We start from the raw sequence: 24,637 nt of genomic DNA on the forward strand, positions 1-24,637 counted from the left end.
TCACTGGATTGTCTGGTCCAGACTCGATTATTTACAGACCGCCGTCATATAGCTGGAATATTGCTAAAAGCGGCGTAAAACCATACTCACTCACTCACTCACTCACTGAACAATTGACTTGTGTTGTCTGTGTTTAGGACGAGTACCACCGATGCGGCTTGATACGCTCACATTTTTACGAATACCTGATATCATCACTATTTTCTTATAAATGATATAGTCGGAATTGTATACTCAAAGACATTTCTCATAATTATTAATTTATTATATTATTAATCAATCTTTTCAATCTGCATGTAATTTTGTCTGTTACATCAGATTGGTTGGGTTGGTTTGTTGTTTAACGCCGCACTCAGCAATATTCCAGCTATATGACGGCGGTCTGTAAAATAATAGAGTCTGGACCAGACAATCCAGATCCACGCAATTGGGATCGATGAATGTATCAACCAAGTCAGCGAGCCTGACCACCCGATCCCGTTAGTTGTCTTTCACGACAAGCATAGTCGCCTTTTACGGCAAGTCTGGGTTGTTGAAGACCTTTACATCAGAACGATAAATATTTTAACATTTACCTTTTTCATCGTTCACGTGGCTGCTGAATATACCAAATAACGTAAAAGTGCCCTGACAACGATACATCAAATTCTATGGATCAACTTTTTTGTGGGTTAGATCCATCGATACATTAACTTTAAATCACAATTTTAACCTTTTATAAATAAATACTGCCATAACGTTAAAACACAACTACTTTCATTTCAATATTAAACTGCTGACCCTGAACGGCATTTCTAGTAATACCTTGCTGGTCAGGGTAAGTCATCATAACAGTGCCCGAATGCGTTGTCTGATCGTGCAACCTAGAAACATTAACATTGGGCATTCACAACGACAGATATGGGCTGATTCTCTCACCCTTTTAGCAGTATTGCTACCATATGACGACGCGGAACACACAAACTTTCCTTCGCATTGTGTACTATATAGTACTATTACAAATAAATTGTCCAATAATCCGGATATATCAGATGCATTGCACATATTTTCGTTGAAAATGGGATCAACATGATCTTGTCAAGGTTAAAATGCCCTCCTTCAGTATGCCACAGCCAAATACACAAATGGCAGTCGTGATAATGCATCAATTCAACTCTTACAACGCAGAAACAAATTTACTATCAGTTACAATACATGTACAATTATGTCAAACAAACAAAAATGGTATTGGTCATGGTTACATGACCAAGCATTAGGCGACATTGAATGTGTATTACGTCTTTGTCTGTTGCAGGAGACATACAATGCAAGTTTTGGCCGTGCGTGTGCTAACCCAAGCACTGACACATATTGCCTCAGTGTAACATGAATACCCCACTCATCCACAATATATTGGCTTCGAGCCGACCTGTCCTTCTTAAGGCCCCTTAATTTCGAGCGCCAGGCAGGGCAACAACAAATATCTTTTAACGTCATTTGGTATTGACGCGACCTGGTATCGAACCCCCGACCATCCGCTCTCTGGTCAGACGCTCTATCCACTGGACGGTTTTATTGGACCCACCATATTAATATTCAGGGGGTGGGCCTGTTTTTCTTCGGTTAAAGCCAGGATATGTTTTCGGTAATGTTTTAAAAGAAGCCCTTCTCTAGTAGGAGCTGCCGATTAACTTAGAAATTTTTCAAAACACATCTATATCAGGATAGCGACTTACTTTCTGGTTTCAACTTCTGATGAAAATAAATATGTTTCCATTTTTTCCAAGAAAAATACTAAATCCCATCCCCAACTAAGAAATTACCAAAAAAGATGTTCTGGACAATGATGACTGTTGACAGAAATAAAGCGACACAGCAAAGATTGACATTTAGAAATGCTAGATTTTGTCAAGTTCTTCCTCCGCCAGCTGGAGTCTCTCGAGACGAGACTTGCATTCTCTCCTCATGTAGGCCATGTCTGGATCTTCCTGGATGTGAACCATGGTTCTTTCGTCAGAAGCAATGTCCATCAGCAGCATACGCATATCCTCCACCTGTTCCCGGAACACGTGCTGTTGAATGATCATGGGGATGACATCACAGAGACGCCGTGCAGCAATCTGAAACAAATGTACACGAGGATTGGTACACTCAAAACAGCAATACTGACACTTTGAGAACACTTTGAGAAATGCAATGCAAATACTCCAAGTAGCCACATTACAAGTACAAAGAACACCTTTGACCTTTCGTTTTGGTTCCATCTTCAGAGAGGATGTCCACGTTGTACGGCCTAAGGTTTCATAAAGCCAACACAACCGACGTATAATGAACACGCCAATAAACTATTACTTATTTTTTCTCATCAACTTATACATTAAAATTCTATATCTGGTATCATTAACAATATGAGATTATTGTTCTGGTCCCAAACCTGAAATCCTTTAGAATTTGGAATCAATTGTGAATATGTGTAAAAATGAATGTTTTAATCCATTGACATCTGTAAATATCCCAGAAATTGAGGCCGCACATGGAATCTGATTCCTGCCTGACCTATTTGACTTATTTTACCATTGAATGAGAACTGCCCTATCCTAGGGAAAGTATATGCCAAATTAAATTAATTATAAATACACAAACTTAGTTTGACACCCGCTAAACGAGTTCCCGAGGGTCTTATGAAAGAAATCCATGGACGAATAATCTGTAATATGTGTAAGTGTGAGTGGAGTGAGTATGGTTTTACGCCGCTTTTAGCAATATTCCAGCAATATCACGGCTGAAAATAGTGATGATATCAGGTATTCGTAAAAATGTGAGCGTATCAAGCCGCATCGGTGGTACTCGTCCTAAACACAGACAACGCAAGTCAATTGTTCAGTGAGTAAGTGAGTGAGTGAGTATGGTTTTACGCCGCTTTTAGCAATATTCCAGCAATATCACGGCGGGGGACACCAGAAATGGGCATCACACATTGTACCCATGTCGGGAATCGAACTCAGGTCTTCGGCGTGACGAGCGAACGCTTTAACCATTAGGCTACACTACCGCCCCCTAATATGTGTAAGTTGTGTAGTAGGCATTAAAAAAAATCCAAAAATCATGTGCAGATAATTTGATACTGTGGGGCGGAGTAGGGGTGGGAATATAATATATGACATAGATGTGTTTTGAAAAAATATCTAAGTTGCTCGGGAGCTACTACCAGAGAAGTACGTGTTTTGAACATTACCGAAAACATATCCTGGCTTTAACAAAAAAAACAGGCCCATCCCCCTGAATATTAATATGGTGGGTCCCATAAAACTGTCCAGTGGATAGAGCGTCTGCCCAGAGAGCGGATGGTCGGGGGTTCGATCCCAGGTCGTGTCAATACCAAATGACGTTAAAAGATATTTGTTGTTACCCTGTCTGGCGCTCGGCATTAAGGGGCTTAAACAAGGACTGGTCGGCTCGGAGCCAGTATACTGTGTGTGAGTGTAGTATTCGTGTTAAACTGCGGCAATGTATCTCAGTGGGCACACACACACACGCAGTGTTAATTCCAAAATGAATGACCTCGGCCTTGAGTATGAGCTTATCGCATGTCTTAGAAAGAGGCTTTCTTCAACGAACAACACATAGCAATGTACCTGGCAATAAGATCTTAGACTCAACAATGCCTTGCCGACACCGTTCACATCTTCTTCCGTTTTGTCTACTGAAATATAGAAAAATTCTCATGAAAACGCAGCTTATCCAACGTAAAATCGTAATCGTATCGTATACGCACATACAGTATCAGGTGGAGGAGCTTTAACGAGTACATCATTTCTATATACACCACACAGGCGAATGCGTTATGATTAAACACGTTACAACAAAACTAAGATCAGATCACAGTCGCAAGGGTCAAAGCAGAAAATACAGTTTGGTGTACTAAATGCTGTATATGACTACGCTATCAAGCACCTAAACTGTGCAGTGGCATTCCTCTCCTCAGTTCCTCTTCCTTTCGTTTCTTTTTCTCTTCTGTTCCTAGAACGGAAAATAAAAGTTAGCGTAAGGACTGCATTAAATGTTGATAAAGATGCGTGTATAGTTACATATTGAGCATTTTTGGTTTGCCAGAAATTTATTTCCAAGGAACTTGTCCAATTTTGGTCCGAATTGTGATAAACTTGAAAGATTACTTATACTGCCAAGAATCATTTCGACTCATTCACTACTGGAGATATAAACATACATACATGATGATGATGATGATGATGATGGTTACCATGGTAAAAGAGCCAACTTCCTCAGACATATCACACAATGTAGAACATGCAAAGTCAATAATTTTCACCACACAGTACTCATCTACAAGCACATTATAAAATTAAAATCTTCAGTGTGACACAGGGCTTTACGAAAGTACCTACGAACTGTTATTTTAATATCAAATATATCGATAGTCGTCAGCGATTACTGACACAGCGCCCGTGCTTGTGGGTTTCACTGAAGTGGTAAACGTCTGAGACCTGCATCACTTCGGGCTTTCCACCCACATTAAGCTTACACGCCGTGATATAACTGGAATAATGTTAAAAGCGGCGTTAAATCCAACTCACTCACTCACTGACACAACACCTTTAGAAATTACCGAGAGAATCTCTCCAAATAAAGCATCGGTTGATATAAGATATATCAACACTATTCGATGAAGGTAGTGATCATATTTAGCTTTCACGTATTATCCACAACCAGTCATACGAACACTATTCGAACCTTGAAAATCAAGTTTGTTTCATCTGTCAATTTTAAGGAGCACAACAACCCCAGAAAACAATCTGTGAGCATTTAACAAATCATCTCATGTCTCTTTGATGACTCACGCTGCATCTTTGTTTCGGAATAACCAGTGGCAAACCAGGTGAATATAGACATACTGCTGACGTTGGTTGGTTGGTTTGCTGTTTAACGTCGCACTAAGCAATATTCCAGCTATATGACGGCGGTCTGTAAATAATCGAGTCTGGACAAGACAATACAGTGATTGACATCATGAACATCGATCAAGGCAGTTGGTAAACGATGAAGTGCATCAACCATGTCAGCGAGGCTGACCACTCGATCACGTTAGTCGCCTCTAACGACAAGCATGGGTTGCTGAAGACAAATTCTACCTTGGATCTTCACGGGTTCATTGCAACACTTACGTAACTCGCTGCCATACGTATCATCCTGGGAGTACACCAGATTCTCCATCGTGAAATACTTCTGTATTTCCTCTTTGCAGTCATCATGAGTGTCTTTCTTTGTCTTCATGATAACCTCCTGAAATATGTCGAAAAAAGAAATATTTCAAGAATTACAATATGGCATGCATGTTACATGTAAGATGTCTACAGCTGGGGAAAACATCACATGTCCGACATAATGAGGAGCTTGATAACAAATATTAACCATGCCATCGGGGACACAAATCTTATACGATTTCTTTCTTATGATGATGGAAATGGGTTTGTCTCTTATATTTATACTCAAACAAGCAGCTTGAAAAAAATCTTTCGAAGACCAAATGTATGATTATGTATTTATGATTTTACACGCCCTTCGACATTGGTGACGTAAATTGTACACAATTGTTGACGTTATTACAGATATCGTTGGGATTTCGTTTCTTAAAATCCGCATGACCCTTGTCACCCTATTAGTGTTGACATCAGGTAGCATCATTCTGCATTGACCGCCACTTTGAGAGGCAATGGTGTCATAAACAGTCAAATTATGTCATGTGTCAAAGTGCAAGGAACAATCAGTCAAGTCGGAATATTTCAAGATGCAGAAAAGATATGATAAAGATGCTATCACAGTTTGCAAAACATCGTTCAGTCAATACTAATACAAATAATTTGTGCTGACGAAATGCAATATGACGTATATTCATTTGTCGTCTTAGCTGATTTTGTGAAAGAAAACGGTTAACTATAGAAAAAGAATAAATATATATGTGTTAAACACCTTTGCTCTTTGTGCAAAATCAGGGAATTTCTCGAAACACTTTTCTGCTAGTATCTTTAGGATGCCTGTTGTATTGCGATGTACGTCGTCGAAACAGCGAAGTGCAGGTGTTTTCAGTTTCAAGATGTATTCCCGAGCATAACTTTCCACAAGTTCAAATTTGCCTAGAAAATTACAGAACTCTCGACCTCGGGACGCTTCCATCCTCTCTTGTAGTTCGGTCTTCAACGTCCTATTCTTCATATCTGGAAAATACGTACAATTACATGTATATGTCATTCCCTGTATCTTGTCTCGGGTTATTACATAAATGGGGTCCAGTTGATCTAATTCAACCACGTTTAAAATTCAAAGAACCTGAGAACCAATTTTCGTCATTGTCATCGGGGTTTAACTAACTGTTTTAACGATTATTTGTGGATCCGATTGGTCAAACCAGATTAAACCATTGTACACGGGGTCGGAATAACCAAATTAAGAACCTAGGCACCTAAAAAGTTTAATAATATTTCAAAAGATATTAAAGAACACTGTGTTTTGTACCTACATGGTGCACATGGAAGTGTTCCTTGAGCATTTCGAACCCATACCACATGATCATGAATTCATGTATATTAATCATTTCGGAGCAATTCATCAAGCGTATAAACTGACGTCCAAAAGAATCTTTACCCACTGAAAATATAAATTTCAGACAAAGTATATTTTTTTTCGATGAAGTCCATCTAAAACACATATTAAGCTAAATACAACAATAGTGTATGCAGAAAATGTTAATTGTCTGTTACATGTTTGCGAGATAACACGCGAAAAAGTGAAAAACACGTGCACCACGGACAACTGCAAATGCACGTGCGGGTAAGGGTATTAAACGATTGCAACGGCAAGTCAGACATCCACAGTGATAAAAAACACAAAAGAAATGTCACGACTCACAGTCGAACAACGTGAACGAGCCTTGGATATGGTACAGATCGGAGCCAACCACGCCCATATTGCACGAACCTTCAGTTGCTCCCGTGTTGCCGTTACCAACTTGATATAACGTTACAGACAGACAGGGCGGACCACTGACAGGCCAAGAACAGGCAGACCCAGGGTGACCACGCCCCATGATAGCCGTCTCTTGGTATTTATGCGTGACCCTGGGGTCAAACTCCAAAGTGAGGCTATCCCCGCAAGCTTTCAAAATGGCATCAGAGCATCGCCGTGACCTCGAATGCGTTTCCGATGCGAGGTGAGATAAATCTATGAGTTTTCATCGTTGTTCCGGTCGATTTATCTTTGCGGAAACGATGACTGGCAGCCATCCGACAAGTTATAGGGAAGTTTTTCACCGTAAGTAATAATTTTCATTCATGTTTTTGCAAAACTGATGAGCGAATATCGCTTATCAACTATTGATTTTATCGCAGCTACCATGACGTTTCAGTACGAAGTACTCGTGCTTTTTCTGAAAACAATATTGATTTCTTTTCTCGTCACATTAATACTACATACTGTCATATATAATTCATATATATAGATCTATATATATATCCTGGGTGTCGTTGTACAAAGCGATATTAGCGTGTCGGTGATCGTAACTTCCATACCTTAACATATGGACAGTCTTAAAATTAAGTGTAAGGTTGTTTTGTACAACGGCACCCGGGAACTAAGATGTATACTAATGTAGGTCACATGATAATAACATATCGACTTTTAAACAATTACATTTATTCTGGTCAGAATATACATATTTCTAGATTGGAAATGGACTACACATATAAAGGTAATATGAATGCATATACAGACATAAATAAATAATGTATAAAACAGTTACAGTTGTTTTAATTTATGCTTTATTTGATTCTTTTTACGATTTATATTCATACATGATAATATGTGTATTAATAAATGTCATAAATCAAGATTGCATTATGATTAATTCTTTTTTACTTTATTTTACATTTATATTAAATCAGTATTATTTTGTTTGTAGTGTGAGGAGAACCTGGTTCCAGGAGGAGGTATGATGGACAGAATGTGTGGTGTGAGGCACAATTTGAAATAAAGGAGATGCAGGTCCATGTTGAACAATGGGAGAACCATCTACTCAATAACCATCTGGCTCTTGAGAATTTTGGAGTATCAAGAACAAGAACTGACCCGTTTCATGCAATATTATATTTCATTACTGACTGTGATACTTTCAAGTGATGTTTATATTTTGATCAACCCAGTGCCACCAAAATGTGTAGCATGTATTATGTTTGTTCTGACACTGTTTCCTTGGCTGGAAGACCCAGGACTATGCTGTTGACTGCACTGAAATAAAAATTCGAATCCCATCGGCCTTTGTCCTCAACTCAAAAGTTTTATACACTTTACAAAACTAGCCACCCACTCTAAAGCCTGATTGGTATAGCCCCTCACGATGCTGTGAACTTTGTATCATGTTTGTCTACAGCTGGTATATCGGATGCTGAGATGACAAAGCTGTGAAGTGTTTGGTATTTTTCTTGTTCTTGTACAGCCTGGTGATAGTATGGGGGCAGACCAAGGCTTTACTATTGCCACTACTTTGCACACACAAAATATTCCCCCTTTCCTATTTAACTAACCGAATAAATAGGAGAAATTCAAACCCTAACATCCTTGAGAGTCCAGAATTTTCAAAACTATCAATCAGCTGTGGACAGTTCTTTGATTATGGTTTCCCTTGCACACTCTTATAGAATTGTGCTACAATTGCCTGTGAGAGATAAAAGTTTCAAATCGTTTGAGACGCAAATATTTTATTACACAATGTGCATACATTGTATTTAAACTGATGTCCATAGCACTGGCTCGATCAGTCTGATGGCACAGAAACAGTTTGCTGTAGAAACCCTCCCTTCAGATAAATCTGAAAAAATACATTGAAGTTGTGAAGAAAAACATGCAGATGTCAATTGTATGAATGCAATTTAATAAGTGTTCTACTATTAAACACTTCAAACAGTGTGCCGACTCACTTTGACTTTAAACATTTTTTTTAAATTAGACTACCGTCATACCCCAAAACACAAGAATTAAGATAAATAAAATATAGCGCTTACACACATTTAAAGGGCTGGTTATCAGTCATTATGGCTGTCTTAGCTCATTCATGTTACGCCCATCAATATTAGTTCAAAACAACAGCATATGCCATGAAAGACCTGTCAAAGCGGTCATTGTTATTTAGTGTAAAAGCACACTATACGTACTTTTAATACTGTTGATGAACCCATCGCTGTTATAATGGATCCCTTGTTCAACGGGGAACTCCTCGCGCTCTTAGATTGACTTTGAACCAAATTCTTGACGAAGCTGAACGAGACATGCGAGACGAGCGATAAATCACTTCCGGGTGTTTGCTCTGCCGCCATGCGGGGAAAACCTCGTTTTGCAGTTTGACCTTGGGGTCATGCATAAATATTAAGAGAGGTCTATGACCGGTACTTGCATACCTTGCACCTCCGAAATCGCTCTCTGACAGTGACGTCATCGGCGACAAATGCCTTAGGTCACAGGGTTAGTCGATAGACAGTGGCCAGGAGACTCAGGGCTCATGGAATCAGGGCTTTTAGACCATACAGAGGACAGCTATTGACAGCGCAGCATCATCGTCTGCGATTGGCCCGGACTGTACGACGTTGGCAACGACGTGACTGGCAGAGGGTTGACTTCCAGTGACGAAAGTAGATTCTGTAGGTTTAAGGCTGATGGAAGATAACGTGTTTACTGCCGAAGGGGCGAACGAACGGCGGCGTGTTGCGTGCAGGAGGTCGTACCATATGGTGGAGGGAGCGTCATGGTGTGGGGAGGGATCTGTGGGCAGGAGAGGACATAGCTAGTCAACGTTGACGGAAACTTGACAGCTCACCGTTACATGGATAACATTCTTCGTCCAGTTGTCCTAACATTTCTCCAACAGCAGCCACGTGGCGTCATTTATCAGCATGACAACGCTAGAGCCCATACAGCCAGAATTGTCACTAACTTCCTCGCAGCCAACAACGTCAACGCCCTGCCGTGGCCTGCACGCTCACCCCACATGTCCCCCATAGAACACCTTTGGGACTTGATGGATCGTCGTGTTCGACAACGACCACACTCTCCAGCCAACCGGCAAGAACTGATCTTGGCCCTCCAAGAAGAATGGCGTCAAATCCCATGTGACCTCATCAGACAACTGACTTTTTCTGTGCTTCGAAGAGTTTTTGCATTGAGGTATTTGGTGGTCACACAGGCTACTAATGACTTGTTATTGAACGTGAGGGATTGTTTATGTCCTCTGCCTAATGTCAATGATTCTGAAAGCTCATGTTTTGTACCCAACTCTGACGTCATTCTCGGTAGCGGTATGATTGTCATTATCAGTGTTGATTATGTTGATATATTGATCTTCTCAACATTCTTTACTTCATGCATGTATGTATTGGTTTTTTTAGCAAGAGTGATTTCAAACTCAGTCAGTTTATATTTATCTGTCATCGGGAAAAATATATTTGACCTGTGTTGATTTACTGTAAGTTTGTCACAGTTTCAAATAAAGAAGCCATGGTTTAAACATCTTCACAGGATTTACAGAAACTATGGTTGATAACGAAAGACTAAACTAAATTATCCCCTCCATTCTTTAACAGCTTCTACACCTTCCAATGTCGTGAAATGGTATTGGTGCATTTCTGTAGACAGAACGTTTCATTAGCTAGCAATGCTACATGTAATACTTCAAAATCCCACAACAAAATGGGGAAAAAAATTAAACAGTTCAGACATAGACGTATGATGCATTGTTTTTAAACAAAGTGAGTGAGTGAGTTAAAGTTTAACGTCACATCGGCAATATGTTTTACGAGTATGGTCCCTAGGTGATTACATTCACCTTTAGTCGCCTTTAAATACAAGCATATGTTCCCGGGGACCTTCTTACACCTGGATTCCAAACAATGTCATATGATATCTGATGTGATTACAAAGTATCATAAAAAAAACATTGAATGGTATATGCGTCACACTCCGTAAATCAAACAAAACCATTTGAACACATGTCCTTGCCTTAGAACGCAAATTCTGAAAAACTACAAAAACTCGTGAATAGCAAGACCCGTGAAGATCCGGGGTAGAATAGGTCTTCAGCAACCCATGCTTGCCGTAAAAGGTGACTATGCTTGTCGTAAAAGGCGACTAGCAGGATCGGGTGGTCAGGCTCGCTGACTTGATTGATGCATGTCATCGATCCCAATTGCGTGGATCGATGCTCATGATATCAGTCACTTGATTGTCTGGTCCAGACTCGATTATTTACAGACCGCTGTCATATAACTGGAATATTGCTGAGTGCGGCGTTAAACAACAAACAAACCAACCAACCAATCAGTAAATTGTTAGTCTGTTCACTAAATATTTCTTCACGTTTATGAAGCACACGACAAACCAAACCAAACCTAAATAGCAAAGAGCACCGGTTCAACACTAGCCTGATGGGCATACATAGTTACACAAAGAAATATGGTACACTCAATAAGATGTGATCCGGAAACGAGTCCTAAGTCCAACTTGTTGTCCTAGAATCACAAAAATACATTGAATATTCCTAAATAGCAAAATGCATTATGATCAGTTAAGAACCTGATGTGTAAATAAAATTCATGACGACATATTTAAGGGGTTATGAATTAAGAACCGGAAACGACCCCATCCCTCATCTGTTGCCCTGGAAAAGTTTACAAAATACAATAATTCTAAACTTCTTGAACAGCAAATGGAGCCAGTTGAATACATGCCTGTTGTGTACATAATATTTAAACAGTTTATGTGCTATCCCCCCAAGACGTCATTTGGTTTTAACGGGGCATACGAAATGCGTTTCTATACACATGCACAAAAGTTAAGCGCCACCTACCATATTTGTGAGCTGTTACTTTTGGCACTTAATGATGACTATTATAACGAGATGTACGATTGTTATAAGCCGTATATGTAAACCTCATGTGATGCAAAAGTTGTCCCAAAGCAAGTTTATTGTGAGTTCCAAAAGAATATGAGCAGAAAGGAATTTTACCGAAGACAGGAAATTGAAGGATTAGAAAACATAGACACCCAAGGGAGTGCGGAATCTATTGCGAGACAGAAACGTCAGTAACGTGTGTATGATCCACGGACATTGACCACAGCTTCAACCCTACGCCTCATACTCATTACAAGTCGTTTAATGCTTCTCTGAGGCAAACAGATCCATTCTTTATGAAGTGCGGCTTCAAGTCCAGCGAGATGATTTTGAACTGGGGGATCACGATGTCTGATTTTCCGGCCAAGAATATCCCAGAGATGCTCAATCAGATTAAGATCCGTACTACAGGCCGGCCAAGGACGAGTGGCAATAGCTTCTTGACGCAAATAAGCCAAAACTGCCCGAGATCTGTGTGGTCCACCATTGTCGTCCATGTAAACAGGTGTCTGAAGAGGATGGTTGTCAAAATGAGGGACTGCCACTGGACGAAGAACGGCATCTTGGTAATGTTGGCCATTCAGGATTCCACGAATTGTCACCAGCGGAAGTTTGCAGCCGAAGGAAACACAACCCCACATCATGACAGACCCCCCGCCACATGCTAAGGTCTTCAGGATGTGCCTTGGTGCAAAACGAGTGTTACGTTGCTTCCAAACACGTATTCGACCATCAACAGTTCGTAGCAGCATTCGACACTCGTCAGACCAAGGGATCCTTCTCCAGTTGGCCAAGTCCCATCGACTACGGGCACGACACCATATCAGACGATTCCGCACGTGCCTCTCAGTCAGGTGCGGTTCTGGCGTCATAACAAGCCGCCTGAGGCGTCGCCTTACGGTCATAATCGAGAGTCTCTGATGGGTAATCCACTGCAGTCTTAAATCTGTTGAAGTGGCAAATGGATTTCGTCTGACTATCCTGAAAAGACGTCTATCCTCCTGTTAGAGGTCTTTCTTGGCCTACCAAACCTATGCCTGTCATTGACATCATTGGTTTGACCATGTTTGACAATCAACCGAATGATAACACTGTGATGACGACCCATTTGTCTTGCAATGGCCCTGCATGACATGCCAGCATTTTTCATGCCTATCACGTGCCATCTTTCAGCGTTCGTTAACTCTCTCCTCACCATGGCTGATTTTCAGCCTCTATTGGAAGGGGAATCTCACACAGGATCAAAATGCAACCACGTGTTTGAAACTTGAATTTCACTATTTATAGGTTAGGGAACTGCAGCAACACGTAAAGCACGCTTTCCTTGTTGTATCTGGACAAATTTGGGTTCATGAAACTATGGAAGCCTAATTCAGTCATACATATTTCGTATTTCTGATTCCCACACGTGAAATAAAGAGACTATGAATATGGTGGCGCTTAACTTTTGTGCATGGTGTATATATTATTATTGGGTTGATGTTTCTTACAGTTTACCTTCCTTTCTCCTGATTCTATAATTCACCACGCTCACTGTGCAAAAGTGCACATTTCTGTCACGTTTTGTACTGTACCAAGTACTGTCTAAAACATATTTATTGTTTACGGAAAAGTATCTTTAATTATCCCTTCGAGGGTGACACTTTGTATAAGGCACATCCAAATATATCAAACAATCTCACCATCTTCACTCACGTACAATATTTCATTATTCTCGCTAGTGCGGTCAGAAACAACAAACATTTTCAAGTCGTTTCTGTGAACAGTTGGAAAACACGTTCGCTTTCGCGACGGAATGCATAGTATGAAGCAACATTGTGCAAAGTCACAGAAACCTTTAGTGTCGCTAAAATGTAAAATGTCTTTTGAACGTTTAAAAAAGTTTTGCATTATACATACCTGGTTGTTTCTGAGCAGCGGTTTTAGACAACTCTACGAAAGACCGGCGGGCACTGCTGTAGAGGCTGTTAATCTTTGGTGGAAACTTCGGGTCATCCCAGTGTTGTCCAGTGGTCAAGGCGGTGGTAATCTTGATAAACTCGGTGACCATCTGTCAAAAACATCTCATCTCTAAAGGATTTTTTCTTCTTGCACGCTTCCTTTAATCGATTTACATATTTGGGGAGCATGTTAAAATCTAAGGATATGAGGTGAGGTGAGGTGAAATTGGGTTTAACGTCGCGTCCAAGATTATTGCACTTATATAGCGACGTGCATGCACGTGTGTTTGTGTGTGTGGCTGCTTGTACTAGACTGGACTGATGCCGATTTATAGTGCTAGCCCACTGAGATACCATGCCGCAGTTTAACATGAATACCCCACTCAGACACAGTATACTGACTCCGAGCCGACCAGTCCTTGCTTTAACCCCTTAATGCCGAGCGCCAGACAGGGTAAGATCAAGTACCATCTTTTAACGTCTTTTGGTATGACGCGGCCGGGGAACAAACCCCGGACCTTCCGCTCTCCGGGCGAACGCTCTACCACTAGACCACGGAGGCGGTCTTTAAGGATTAAAAACACATATACATTATTTCAGGGAAATTAACCAACTAAACTGGCTGGCTTGTAAACAGTAACAGTTTCTACAGCACTGTCCTTTAATAGTTAAATCATAGGGCACAACGTTATTTTTGTAGCAGTTTACTTCATCGTTAATCATGGATTAATTTATAGTTGTTTATCTGTTGAGTAATTTTACTAAGTAGATAGTGGACTCCCGCGCGAAATGACGTTAGGGTAGAATTTCATGATACCCCACACGGGGTGAAGCCAGTTTCTAATAATATGTCTCTGATATGGCAGGAATATTTCTAAAAGGGTAATTAAACCCCACTCCCTCTGTTACCTGGAGAGCCATCTGCCGCTTCTCTGAGGCTGTCGCTGGCGGATCCCCACCAAGGTCATGTAAGTCACGCTCCGTCTCAAGTAGTTTGTTGCGCACATCCTCCTTCAGATGCGGTAACAGTTTCTACAACATTGTTCATGATGAGCAGTTTTAACTAGAACCCTGTGTCTCAGTTTGTTTGTTTGATTGTTATTTAATGACTCACTCAGGAATCTCCCAGCTATATGGTGGCGTTCTGTAAACAATCGACTCTGGACCAGACCAGTGATTGATATCATGAGCATCGATCCATGCAATTGGGATACGATGACATGCATCAACAAATTCAGCGAGCCTGACCACCCGATCCCTTGTCGTCGCCAATCACTTCCAGTTTAAAGACATCAATTCCTGTTTTCGAACACAAAAGGCACCATGCCTCTAGATACCTAAACACACTTTTGTACACTTTTAACCACACGGTTAATTTAATATCTTCCGCTTAGGGGGGACAACAACGTCATTTATAAACATATCGTACAACCACAGGCACTTGTTTCAGTACTCAGAGTCAAGAGGAAGAACTTCTTCATTGCTTTGCTTTGCCTTGTTGTTTAACGACACACTCAGCGATATTCCAGCTGTATGACGATGGTCTGTAAATAATCAAGTCTGGACAAGACAATCCAGTGATTGATATCATGAACATCGATCTACGCAATTGGGATGCGATGACATGCATTAACCAAGTCAGCTAGCCTGACCACCCGATCCCATTAGTCGCCTCCTACGACAAACATTGGTTGCTGAAGACCTATACTACCACGGATCTTGACGGGTCGAGGATTACTTCAAGAATGAAAGTCGCCCAAAATTTCAACTTCAATGTCCAACCCTTGGAATAACATTTTCAAAGTTTCATCTTCCTACAGTTAAGTCTTGCTCAGTTATCGGATATAAATTATATCTTTAAAAATATTAATTTGGACATTCACATGTTTTCAAGAACACTACCAAGGGTTAAACAGTATGAAGACCAAATATCTTAACCCCAGTTGGAATGTTAGGAACAGGGCATATGCAGCAGGTGACGGTGATCCAGATACTAATATTTTCATAAGGATGAGGGGGCGGTCAGGTAGCCTAGTGGTTAAAGCGTTCGCTCGTCACGCTGAAGACCGGGGTTCGATTCCCGACATGGGTACAATGTGTGAAGCCCATTTCTGGTGTCCCCCGCCGTGATGTTGCTGGAATATTGCTAAAAGCGGCGTAAAACCATACTCACTCACTCACTCATATCATTTTCTTATGTTCATTACGTTCAAAAGAGGTTGAAACCCTGGGGCCAGTAGTTCAAAAGATCAAGATTTTTTAAACTTTTTGTGAAATTATATTTTTGAAAGTAATAAAAAAATAATTAAAAAATCTTACAATGCAATTACAATGACTTTATTTTGTTAGCTATAAGAAGAAAATTACAACTTCTTCAGTCAAGCAGTGTCAGAGAAGAAGAAGCTGAAGCTCAGTGTCAGTGTAATATTAGTCTGTCACAAGAAAGAGACCCTCTTTGAAGTGCTGTTTCATAATTAGAAGCAGGTCCCTATCCCTTGCCATTGCCTCGACGGCCGATGCAATACCCGTTTTGGCGTGGGCTAGCCAAAGTTTGTTTGTTTGTTTGTGTGATGTTTAACGCCACACTCAGCAATATTCCAGTTATATGACTGCGGTCTGTAACATAATCGAGTCTGGACCAGACAATCCAGTGATTGACATCATGAGCATCGATCCACGCAATTCGGATCGATGACGTGTATCAACCAAGTCAGCGAGCCAGACCACCCGATCTTGACGACAAGCATAGTCGCCTTTTACGGCAAGCATGGCTAGCCAAAGGGTTTTTTAAGGATAACTGACAAACATTGGCAATTGACAAACCTGAGGGGTCTGACGCCCGTGGGCAGTTTGGGTCTGCTTTAAATTATTTCGTGAGTTTCTCCTACAACAAAAGGTGTACATCACACTGGCGAAGCTCTGCCTGGTCCATCCTATTCAGAGCCTATCCCGATTTCGTTCGCAAGTTAAGTCGGCTTTTCATGGCATTCATAAGCGAAAACCTACTTCACGCATGCAACGTTTCAGGTACGTTTCAGACAAAAACTGTAGCTGGACCAAAAATCAATAACTGCCAAAAAACTATTATAAGTTATTCCGAATACCGCATACTTGCTGCAGATCAAAATGACAGCTCGGAAATGCAGCGACAAACGTCTTGTCAGTGCGTAAACAAAGTAACTATTTTGTTATACACACCTTGATGTGTATTTTCAGCTCACGTGACAGTCTCGTTGATAAGTTGGGGATTCCCCATTGAGATGGTCGCAAGGAGCTGGAACATAGGAAACATACATGTAACTCATAGAATAACATGACTGTTTAAATAGGTATAATGCTACCCTGGCTTATTTTTATATGGCACTTTTCATATTTATCTCCATCTTGCAAGTAAACGGCAGTCGATGGTTGAGCGCAGTCACACCCAGTGTGATTTAGATAATAACATACTGGACCCGGTTGTATCAAAGCCTCATTAACTAATGGCTACATTAAACCCTAATGATACATTAAATGCTCAATGCACCATTAGTTAATGATAGTGTGATATAGATAATAACATATTGGTCTTTACTGTAAATAATGATAATGTACTAAGTCTAGATGTGTCACTTGCCTTTCAATGTGATGATTACACTACCTACAAAGTGACCCGTGAAGATCCGGGGTAGAATAGGTCTTCAGCAACCCATACTTGCCGTAACAGGCGACTATGCTTGTCGTCAAGATGGACACAATTTCAGTCTTGTTTGACAACGGTATAAGGATCTATACAGAAACGTTGTTTTTTACTGTATTAAAGAAGTTGTTATCCATAAAATTGTGTCTACCTTGTCATCCGTCAACAAGTAATGCCTAGCAATCACTTTATACTTCCGTAAAAAGCGACAAGGGGATCGGATGGTCAGGCTCGCTGACTTGGTTGATGCATGACTTGTCATCGATCCCAATTGCGTGGATCGATGCTCATGATGTCAATCACTGGATTGTCTGGTCCAGACTCGATTATTTACAGACCGCCGTCATATAGCTGGAATGTTGCTGAGTGTGGCGTTAAACAACGAACGAACAAACAAACACACCTAAAATGTCTGTGACTTTTGAAGAAATCTTCTTCTACTTGTAGCGCCTGTTTCAAGGTTTGGCCGTCCGATATAGCCTGCTGGCCTCGACACTTGACAATGATGTAGCCCTTGGACAGCGTGAACTCCATGTTGTTGAGAATCCTCACCACGCCCGTCTCGGCTCCCTTGTCCAGCAAGTCCGGCTTTGTTAGAACTCCTGTGCAGATTCATGTTAATATTAAAATCCCATTGGTAACATATGTACATGAAAGTATCAACACAAACTTAGAGCAATATCATTTAAATACATTTTCTGATGGCCTTTTTAAACTTTTAAGGAAAGTGATCAACCTACCCAGAGTTCTGCCACCTTCGGCATCAAACTCCTTTGCCATTTTGAGTGCCTCACATGTGGCTATATCCACATTACACTGTAGAACAGCAAGGATGATAGTCTCCTGGCGTCCAATGTATCTACGGATCATATTTTTAATCTGAAAAAAATGATTACTGATATATTAGTACTGCATATCGTAATAAATATGTAACAAAAACTATTTAATCTTCAAAAATTGTTATATATCGCTGAGAGGATGTAGATCATAGTTTACACCGGGTGTATTAAGTATTAGGCAACTATGCTATGAACATTTTCGATTCTGATTGGTTTATCAGTGGTTTAAAATGACAATAATAACCTATAACGAAACATATGATATGGCGTCTGCATCACTGGATTACGTGATTGCCCATCCGATACCTTTCGATGTTTAAAATAACAATTTCAAAAATCTTTTCCTCAATTTTATTTTAACAACGGTTTGGAATAAATTTGGTAAATATAGCATTACGGCAATTTGAAAGACATGTTATGATAGTGATGACGTCTTACCCTCGCTTCAATATCAAACGGCTGACCCTCGACGGCGTTCCTTGCAATACCTGGCAGGTCTATGACGGTAAGGTCAGGGACATCTGATGACGTCACTTCCAGAGTAATGAGTTCATCACTGATGCCCTTCGCACTATCTGTCATGTCCTTCTGAGCTGCACGGAACATACCAATAGCACGTGTCAAGACAGCAGTCTACAGTCCTTAAAAATCAGATGCTTATTTTCATTGCATAAGTAAATATATACGTAATTAAATAAGCGCTGTGAAGTGAAATTTAATTCATTCTCTCTGAATTAATCTTATTCCATTTAATCAATTTATTTAATTGTTTCACAAAATGTTGAAGTAATGTTCTCTCAAACCAACAAACATCGATATAATTAATTGTGTCACACCTTTCCGCACGAGCTCTCCGACGCTCTCTCTGTTCAGCATGATTTCCTCATGGGCCATGTCATGCACGTCCTTGTACATTATCTTTCCCTCCCACCTGTCCTCATCCTCTGAATGCTTCATCCGCATCTCCAACGGGCACCTTGTTACTATACCTATAAACATTTTGAATATTATCACATGTGGTTCATTACCTCGATTTTGTGTCTGTTCTATAGGACTAACGTTACTGGATCAATATTTGTCAAAGGCAAAGTTGCGAAAGCATTCCAGGTCATTTACACACAATATTGTGTGATCAACGTTCCTTATGTTGAAGACCGCCTCCGTGGTCTAGTGGTAGAGCATCCGACCGGAGAGCGGAAGGTCCGGGGTTCGATCCCCGACAGCGTCATACCAAAAGACGTTAAAAGATGGTACTTGTTGTTACCCTGTCTGACGCTCGGCATTAGGGGGATAAAACAAGGACTGGTTGGCTCGGAGTCAGTATACTGTATATGAGTGGGGTATTCATTTAAACTGTGGCATGGTATCTCAGTGAGCTAGCACTATAAATCGACATCAGTCCGGCCCAGTACAAGCAGCCACACACATACATACACGTCGCTATGTAAGTGCAATAATCTTGGACGCGACGTTAAACCCCATTTCATTTCACCTCCTTATGTTGAACGAATTGGTTGAAGGTTATTCTTGGAATTGGCTAGATTCAGGCATGATCAAGGGAATTGGGCTTTTGAAACTGCTCAATATGATTTTTATGACATTTAACTTGTGTTTAAATATATCTGGAAGATGGCTTAAAGACATTCAGCAGAATACCCACAAATATCTCTGTTCTCTGTACATTTGTCCAAGTCATCAACAAACCAGTCTCAGTCTCAGGTAATACCCATGTACATCTACCTTCCGTACATCATATTTAGCCTTCGTAGTCTAATTGTGTTGTTTTGCATAACACCTGCCCCTGAAACACAAGGGCGGTCGGGTAGCCTAGTGATTAAAGCGTTCGCTCGTCACGCCGAAGACCCGGGTTCCATTCCCAACATGTGTACAATGTGTGACGACAATTTCTGGTGTCCCCCGCCGTGATATTGCTGGAATATTGCTAAAAGCGGCGTAAAACCATACTCACTCACTCTGAAACACAACTTACCCGTTCCCCTTGGCAGTTGAACGCCAGAGATTGCTTCAAGAACAGAGCTCTTGCCGGCACTCTGGTCACCGATGACGGCGACGGCAGGGAGGTTGATGTCACTGTCCAGACCATACCCTCGGAGTTTGTCCACCAGGTCTATCAGAGGGCGCACCTCAGCGTCGAAGGACGAGGCTAAGGCTTTAGTTCTCTCCTCTGGCGACACTATAGTCTTTAGCTCTGTGAAAAGGATGACAATTTATCAGTGAGTAATTGGGGTTAACGCCACATTAAACAATATTTTAAAGTATAATGTTTAATGGCATTGCTTCCGGATTTTAAAAAAACCGTCTTTTGCAAAAATTGACTTTGAAAGAAATAAAAACAAGCTTGGAGCTACATTATTAACAAAGTACAATATAGCTTCCGTTTTAAGCACACCATTGCCGCCATAAACGGCTCCTATGCTTGTCGTAAGAGGCGACTAACGGGATCGGGTGATCAGTGTCGCTGACTTGGTTGATGCATGTCATCGATCCCCATCGCGTGGATCGATGTTCATGATGTCAATCACTGGATTGTCTAGTCCAGACTCGATTATTTACAGACCGCCGTCATATAGCTTGAATATTGCCGAGTGTGGCGTTCAACAACAAACAAATAAACAATCATTCGGACTTGAATAGAACCGAAATGTCCTCGCGTCGGAGCCATGTTTTATAATGCGATATCATGTGAGCTTTGCTTCATACGGACGTCCCCCATGCCTTGTTTGTATTACCATTGGGAGACACCCCTAAAGATAGTACATGATAGATGTCGTCAAATTCCAATATATGTGCCAAGATTGCTGACGACATAGCGTACGGATCTCGAGATCTGCTCCGGAAACGATAACTACTCCCATTATTCAGTTAAAATCAAAGTTGTTGTCATGGAAGCTCGTAAATTTCACTGTAAATAAACTCAAGTCCAAATGTCAAAATATGTTCAAGCATTCATAAAGGGATTCCCAAATATCCAACAGCAAGTTAAGAACATACATGTTGGCCAAGTCATCGGTAAATAATGAGAATTATCTTACATATTACAAAAACAATTTCTCAAAACATCGTTTTAGTAACCACCAACTAAAAATTAAAACTGACAGATACACAAAAACACTGTGAAACATGTGATGTCTTAGAAGGTGAGCAACACTGTGCACTTTATAAAAATACAACCAAGAAAGAGAATCACTTCAACAAATAATCCTCAATAATAATAATTTGGCACACTCTAGTGAAAGAAACAGTTCTTACTATTTTTTACAAACAGTTATCGAGGAACAATTTCGAAGATATGTTATCATATCTACAATTATAAACAAATTCTTTGTATGAACAGCATTACAACAGTTTTGCTCAATTCTCATATTGTTTCCATGTCATTGTAATAAAAAAATTAAATGCAACTGTTTTAATGTACCTCCACATATTTTGTAGTTTGTAATAGTGTAATATTGCCACTGTTTCTTCATAGACTTTGAATGTCTCATCTAATAAGTCTTTGTTGTATGATAGTTTGTTGTAGTTGTATACGGAGCACGATTGGCACAATCGTCTACGGCGCTGCCATTTGCTATGCAGAGTTGTGTCCCTTGATCACACCAGAAACCCATGACAGTGTGTTCGAATCCCGGTATGTTCAAGGTTTGTAACACCATACCCGTGCTGGTGGGTTTCAGCAAGGTGATGAACGTCTAAGACCTGGATCACTTCGGGTTTTCCTCCCACACCAAACTGACACGCTGTGATATAACTGGAACACTATTCAAAGCGGCGTTAAAACCAACTCACTCACTCACTGTTGTCTACGGTTCCGTTTGGTTAACTGGGTTTGTGTTGTGATTACTTCTGGATTAGATTTGCAGTATGTTTAGAAGAATGTTGCCATGTTGAATCCAAACATCGTGAATATATCATGCAACCGTGTTATGTTTTAGGAAAACATGCTAACTACAGGCCAGCCTGTTGATTTCCTTTTTATCCAGAAGCAATAAACATATACGGTTTTATAATCTCTGCTGGAAGTTAAAAAAACTGTCAAAGCAATAAATCATGCAGAACCGTAAACCGCCGCATAAAACGGTATGAATCATATATTACATACAGTGAACTACTTGAAACAATACTGTGCTCAACTATGCACAGCAAGCACCATACATATAATTAATATGAAGACAACTAATTTCAAAGTTGTAATATTAAACCCGTTGTTTTACATGTTTTGTTTATTGAACAAAGTCATCGTATAGAAGCCTGGTATTTAATCGTGTTGAACAATATCTAAAGTTGCAATAGCAGTGTCAAGGGAGAAAAATTGCGTGCACTTCACATGCTTGATCTGAATTCCTCACTGGAACCTGTCTCGCGGGCTGCGACCGCCTCCGTGGTCTAGTGGTGGAGCGTCCGCCCGGAAAGCGAAAGGTCCGGGGTTCGATCCCCGGCCGTGTCATACCAAAAGACGTTAAAAGATGGTACTTGTTGTTACCCTGTCTGACGCTCGACATTAAGGGGCTAAAACAAGGACTGGTCGGCTCGGAGTCAGTATACTGTTTCTGAGTGGGGTATTCATGTTAAACTGCGGCATGGTATCTCAGTGTGCTAGTACTATAAATCGGCATCAGACCGGACTACATCTTCCCGAGGCAAGTGAGTTAACTGACTATAGAAGTGCATGCACGTCGCTATATAAGTGCAATAATCTTGGACGCGACGTTAAACCCCATTTCACCTCACCTCAAATCTCGCGGGCTGCCTGAATAACATACGATACATTGCAAAGGTATTGCACAATAGAGCTATTCGGGCAGAGACCATATAATATTATATGGTCTCTGATTCGGGTAAGGAAGATAATCACTCACTCTCCAAACCCGCGGCAGCTTACAGCTTGAATAAGATACGATGAAACGCATTGCAAAGTCAGTGCGTGACGATGTTAAACTACCCCCATATAACCACGGACTTGTTTAACCTGGATAGGAAACGATACAGAATTCCTAAAACTATCTCTGCCGCGCATCCGCGAATTGAAATCCGAGCCCCATGTTATCGGTATCCCGCATGAGCGATGCCAACCACATGTGGACAGCTTATGGCGCATGCGTAGTAGGGCTTAACTTGACTTCCCCTGGTTACCAAAACATCCGGCTTACAAGCATGTGTGGCGATCGATAGCTGTCAAAACACATATGTCCCATGTGCATCAGATTTTTATCAATTAAACACGGAAATGGTAATTATGATGATCGAGATATCAGACCAGGTTATATAGGTCCGTGATATAACGTTGTCACTTACTCTGACTCATCGACAAAGTGGACTGTCAACATAATCTGATAACATCAACATATTGATGATAAATAATTGATATAGACCGTGTATTGTCACATTCGATGCTTGAGTGTTAGATTCGTGTGGGCGATTCCTAGAATCATGAAGCAATATTCCAGGAAATGAATTTACGTCACACAACCTTTCACCGTGCAGACAAAACAGCTACATATGTAGGTTACCTGGACATAAACATTTAGTAGACAGTGCAGTGCATGCGCAAAGGTTATATTATATATGTAAATTACGAAGTTACTGGATCAACAAAACAAAAACACACAATTGTCTTTGTCTGATTTCAAATGCATCGATTCTACCTATCCTTACCTGTATTATCAGGCGAGGGTGTCGTCGGAATAGAATAGCGGTTTTTCTTCTTGTTTCCCCCCATCGTATCTGTCTGAGATTCTTGGGGCTGGGTCCTCCTCCGTCTAAACAGCACAATTCACGAAGCTTGCAAGCTTTGAGCTGTCTCTTAGCGACCACTGTTTTGTACTTGAAATCGTTAGTGGAAAACCCGTCACTTTCTGTTCTTGGAAAACACGGGTCATAGTTTCGGTTTCCATAAAAGCTTAAGGTGAAATGTATTCAACATGGCTGACCCCATGCGTTGTCATTGTGTATAGCATTATTAGTATCTAAATATGATTTCTTGAGTTCCCCAATTCACTTTTCACCAATGAGACATGACATATTAAAGCTTTTTTAAAGCTTAGGCTTATCGAGAGTTTGTTTGTTTGTTTGTTTGTTACTGTTTAATGCCGCATTCAGAAATATTCAGGCTATATGGCTGTGGTCTGCATATTATCGAATCTCGACCAGGCAATCGAGTGAGTGAGATAATGAGCATCGATCCACGGAATTGGGATTCGGTGACATGCATCAACCAAGTCAGCGAGCCTGA

At 40.7% G+C, this 24,637-nt stretch overlaps 1 protein-coding gene across 1 annotated transcript; it reads right to left on the reverse strand.

Annotated features, from left to right (window-relative positions):
* Positions 1-947: 947 nt before the first annotated feature.
* Positions 948-24,226, reverse strand: LOC139469831 (interferon-induced GTP-binding protein Mx-like). The gene is made up of 14 exons (XM_071252135.1): positions 24,061-24,226; positions 20,378-20,596; positions 19,224-19,376; positions 18,826-18,980; positions 18,289-18,427; positions 17,952-18,150; positions 17,068-17,143; positions 14,779-14,901; positions 13,829-13,979; positions 5,968-6,212; positions 5,163-5,280; positions 3,934-3,999; positions 3,615-3,682; positions 948-2,099 (listed from the first exon to the last, which is right to left on the reverse strand). The coding sequence occupies exons 1-14, from the start codon at positions 24,122-24,124 to the stop codon at positions 1,878-1,880; spliced, it is 1,998 nt and encodes a 665-aa protein (XP_071108236.1). The 5' UTR covers positions 24,125-24,226; the 3' UTR covers positions 948-1,877.
* Between the last annotated feature and the right edge of the window lie 411 nt (positions 24,227-24,637).

The sequence above is a fragment of the Haliotis cracherodii genome, unplaced genomic scaffold (genome assembly GCF_022045235.1).
Source record: "Haliotis cracherodii isolate W230 unplaced genomic scaffold, xgHalCrac1.p SCAF_2, whole genome shotgun sequence".
In the NCBI taxonomy this organism is placed as follows: domain Eukaryota; kingdom Metazoa; phylum Mollusca; class Gastropoda; order Lepetellida; family Haliotidae; genus Haliotis; species Haliotis cracherodii.

Coding starts and splice junctions, on each gene's coding strand:
- LOC139469831 (XM_071252135.1), bottom strand. CDS start 24,124: ATGGGGGGAAACAAGAAGAAAAACCGCTATTCTATTCCGACGACACCC. Junction 20,597..24,060: donor ACCCTCGCCTGATAATACAG/GTAAGGATAGGT, acceptor TCCTTTTCACAG/AGCTAAAGACTATAGTGTCG. Junction 13,980..14,778: donor AGCGGCAGATGGCTCTCCAG/GTAACAGAGGGA, acceptor TGTTTTTGACAG/ATGGTCACCGAGTTTATCAA.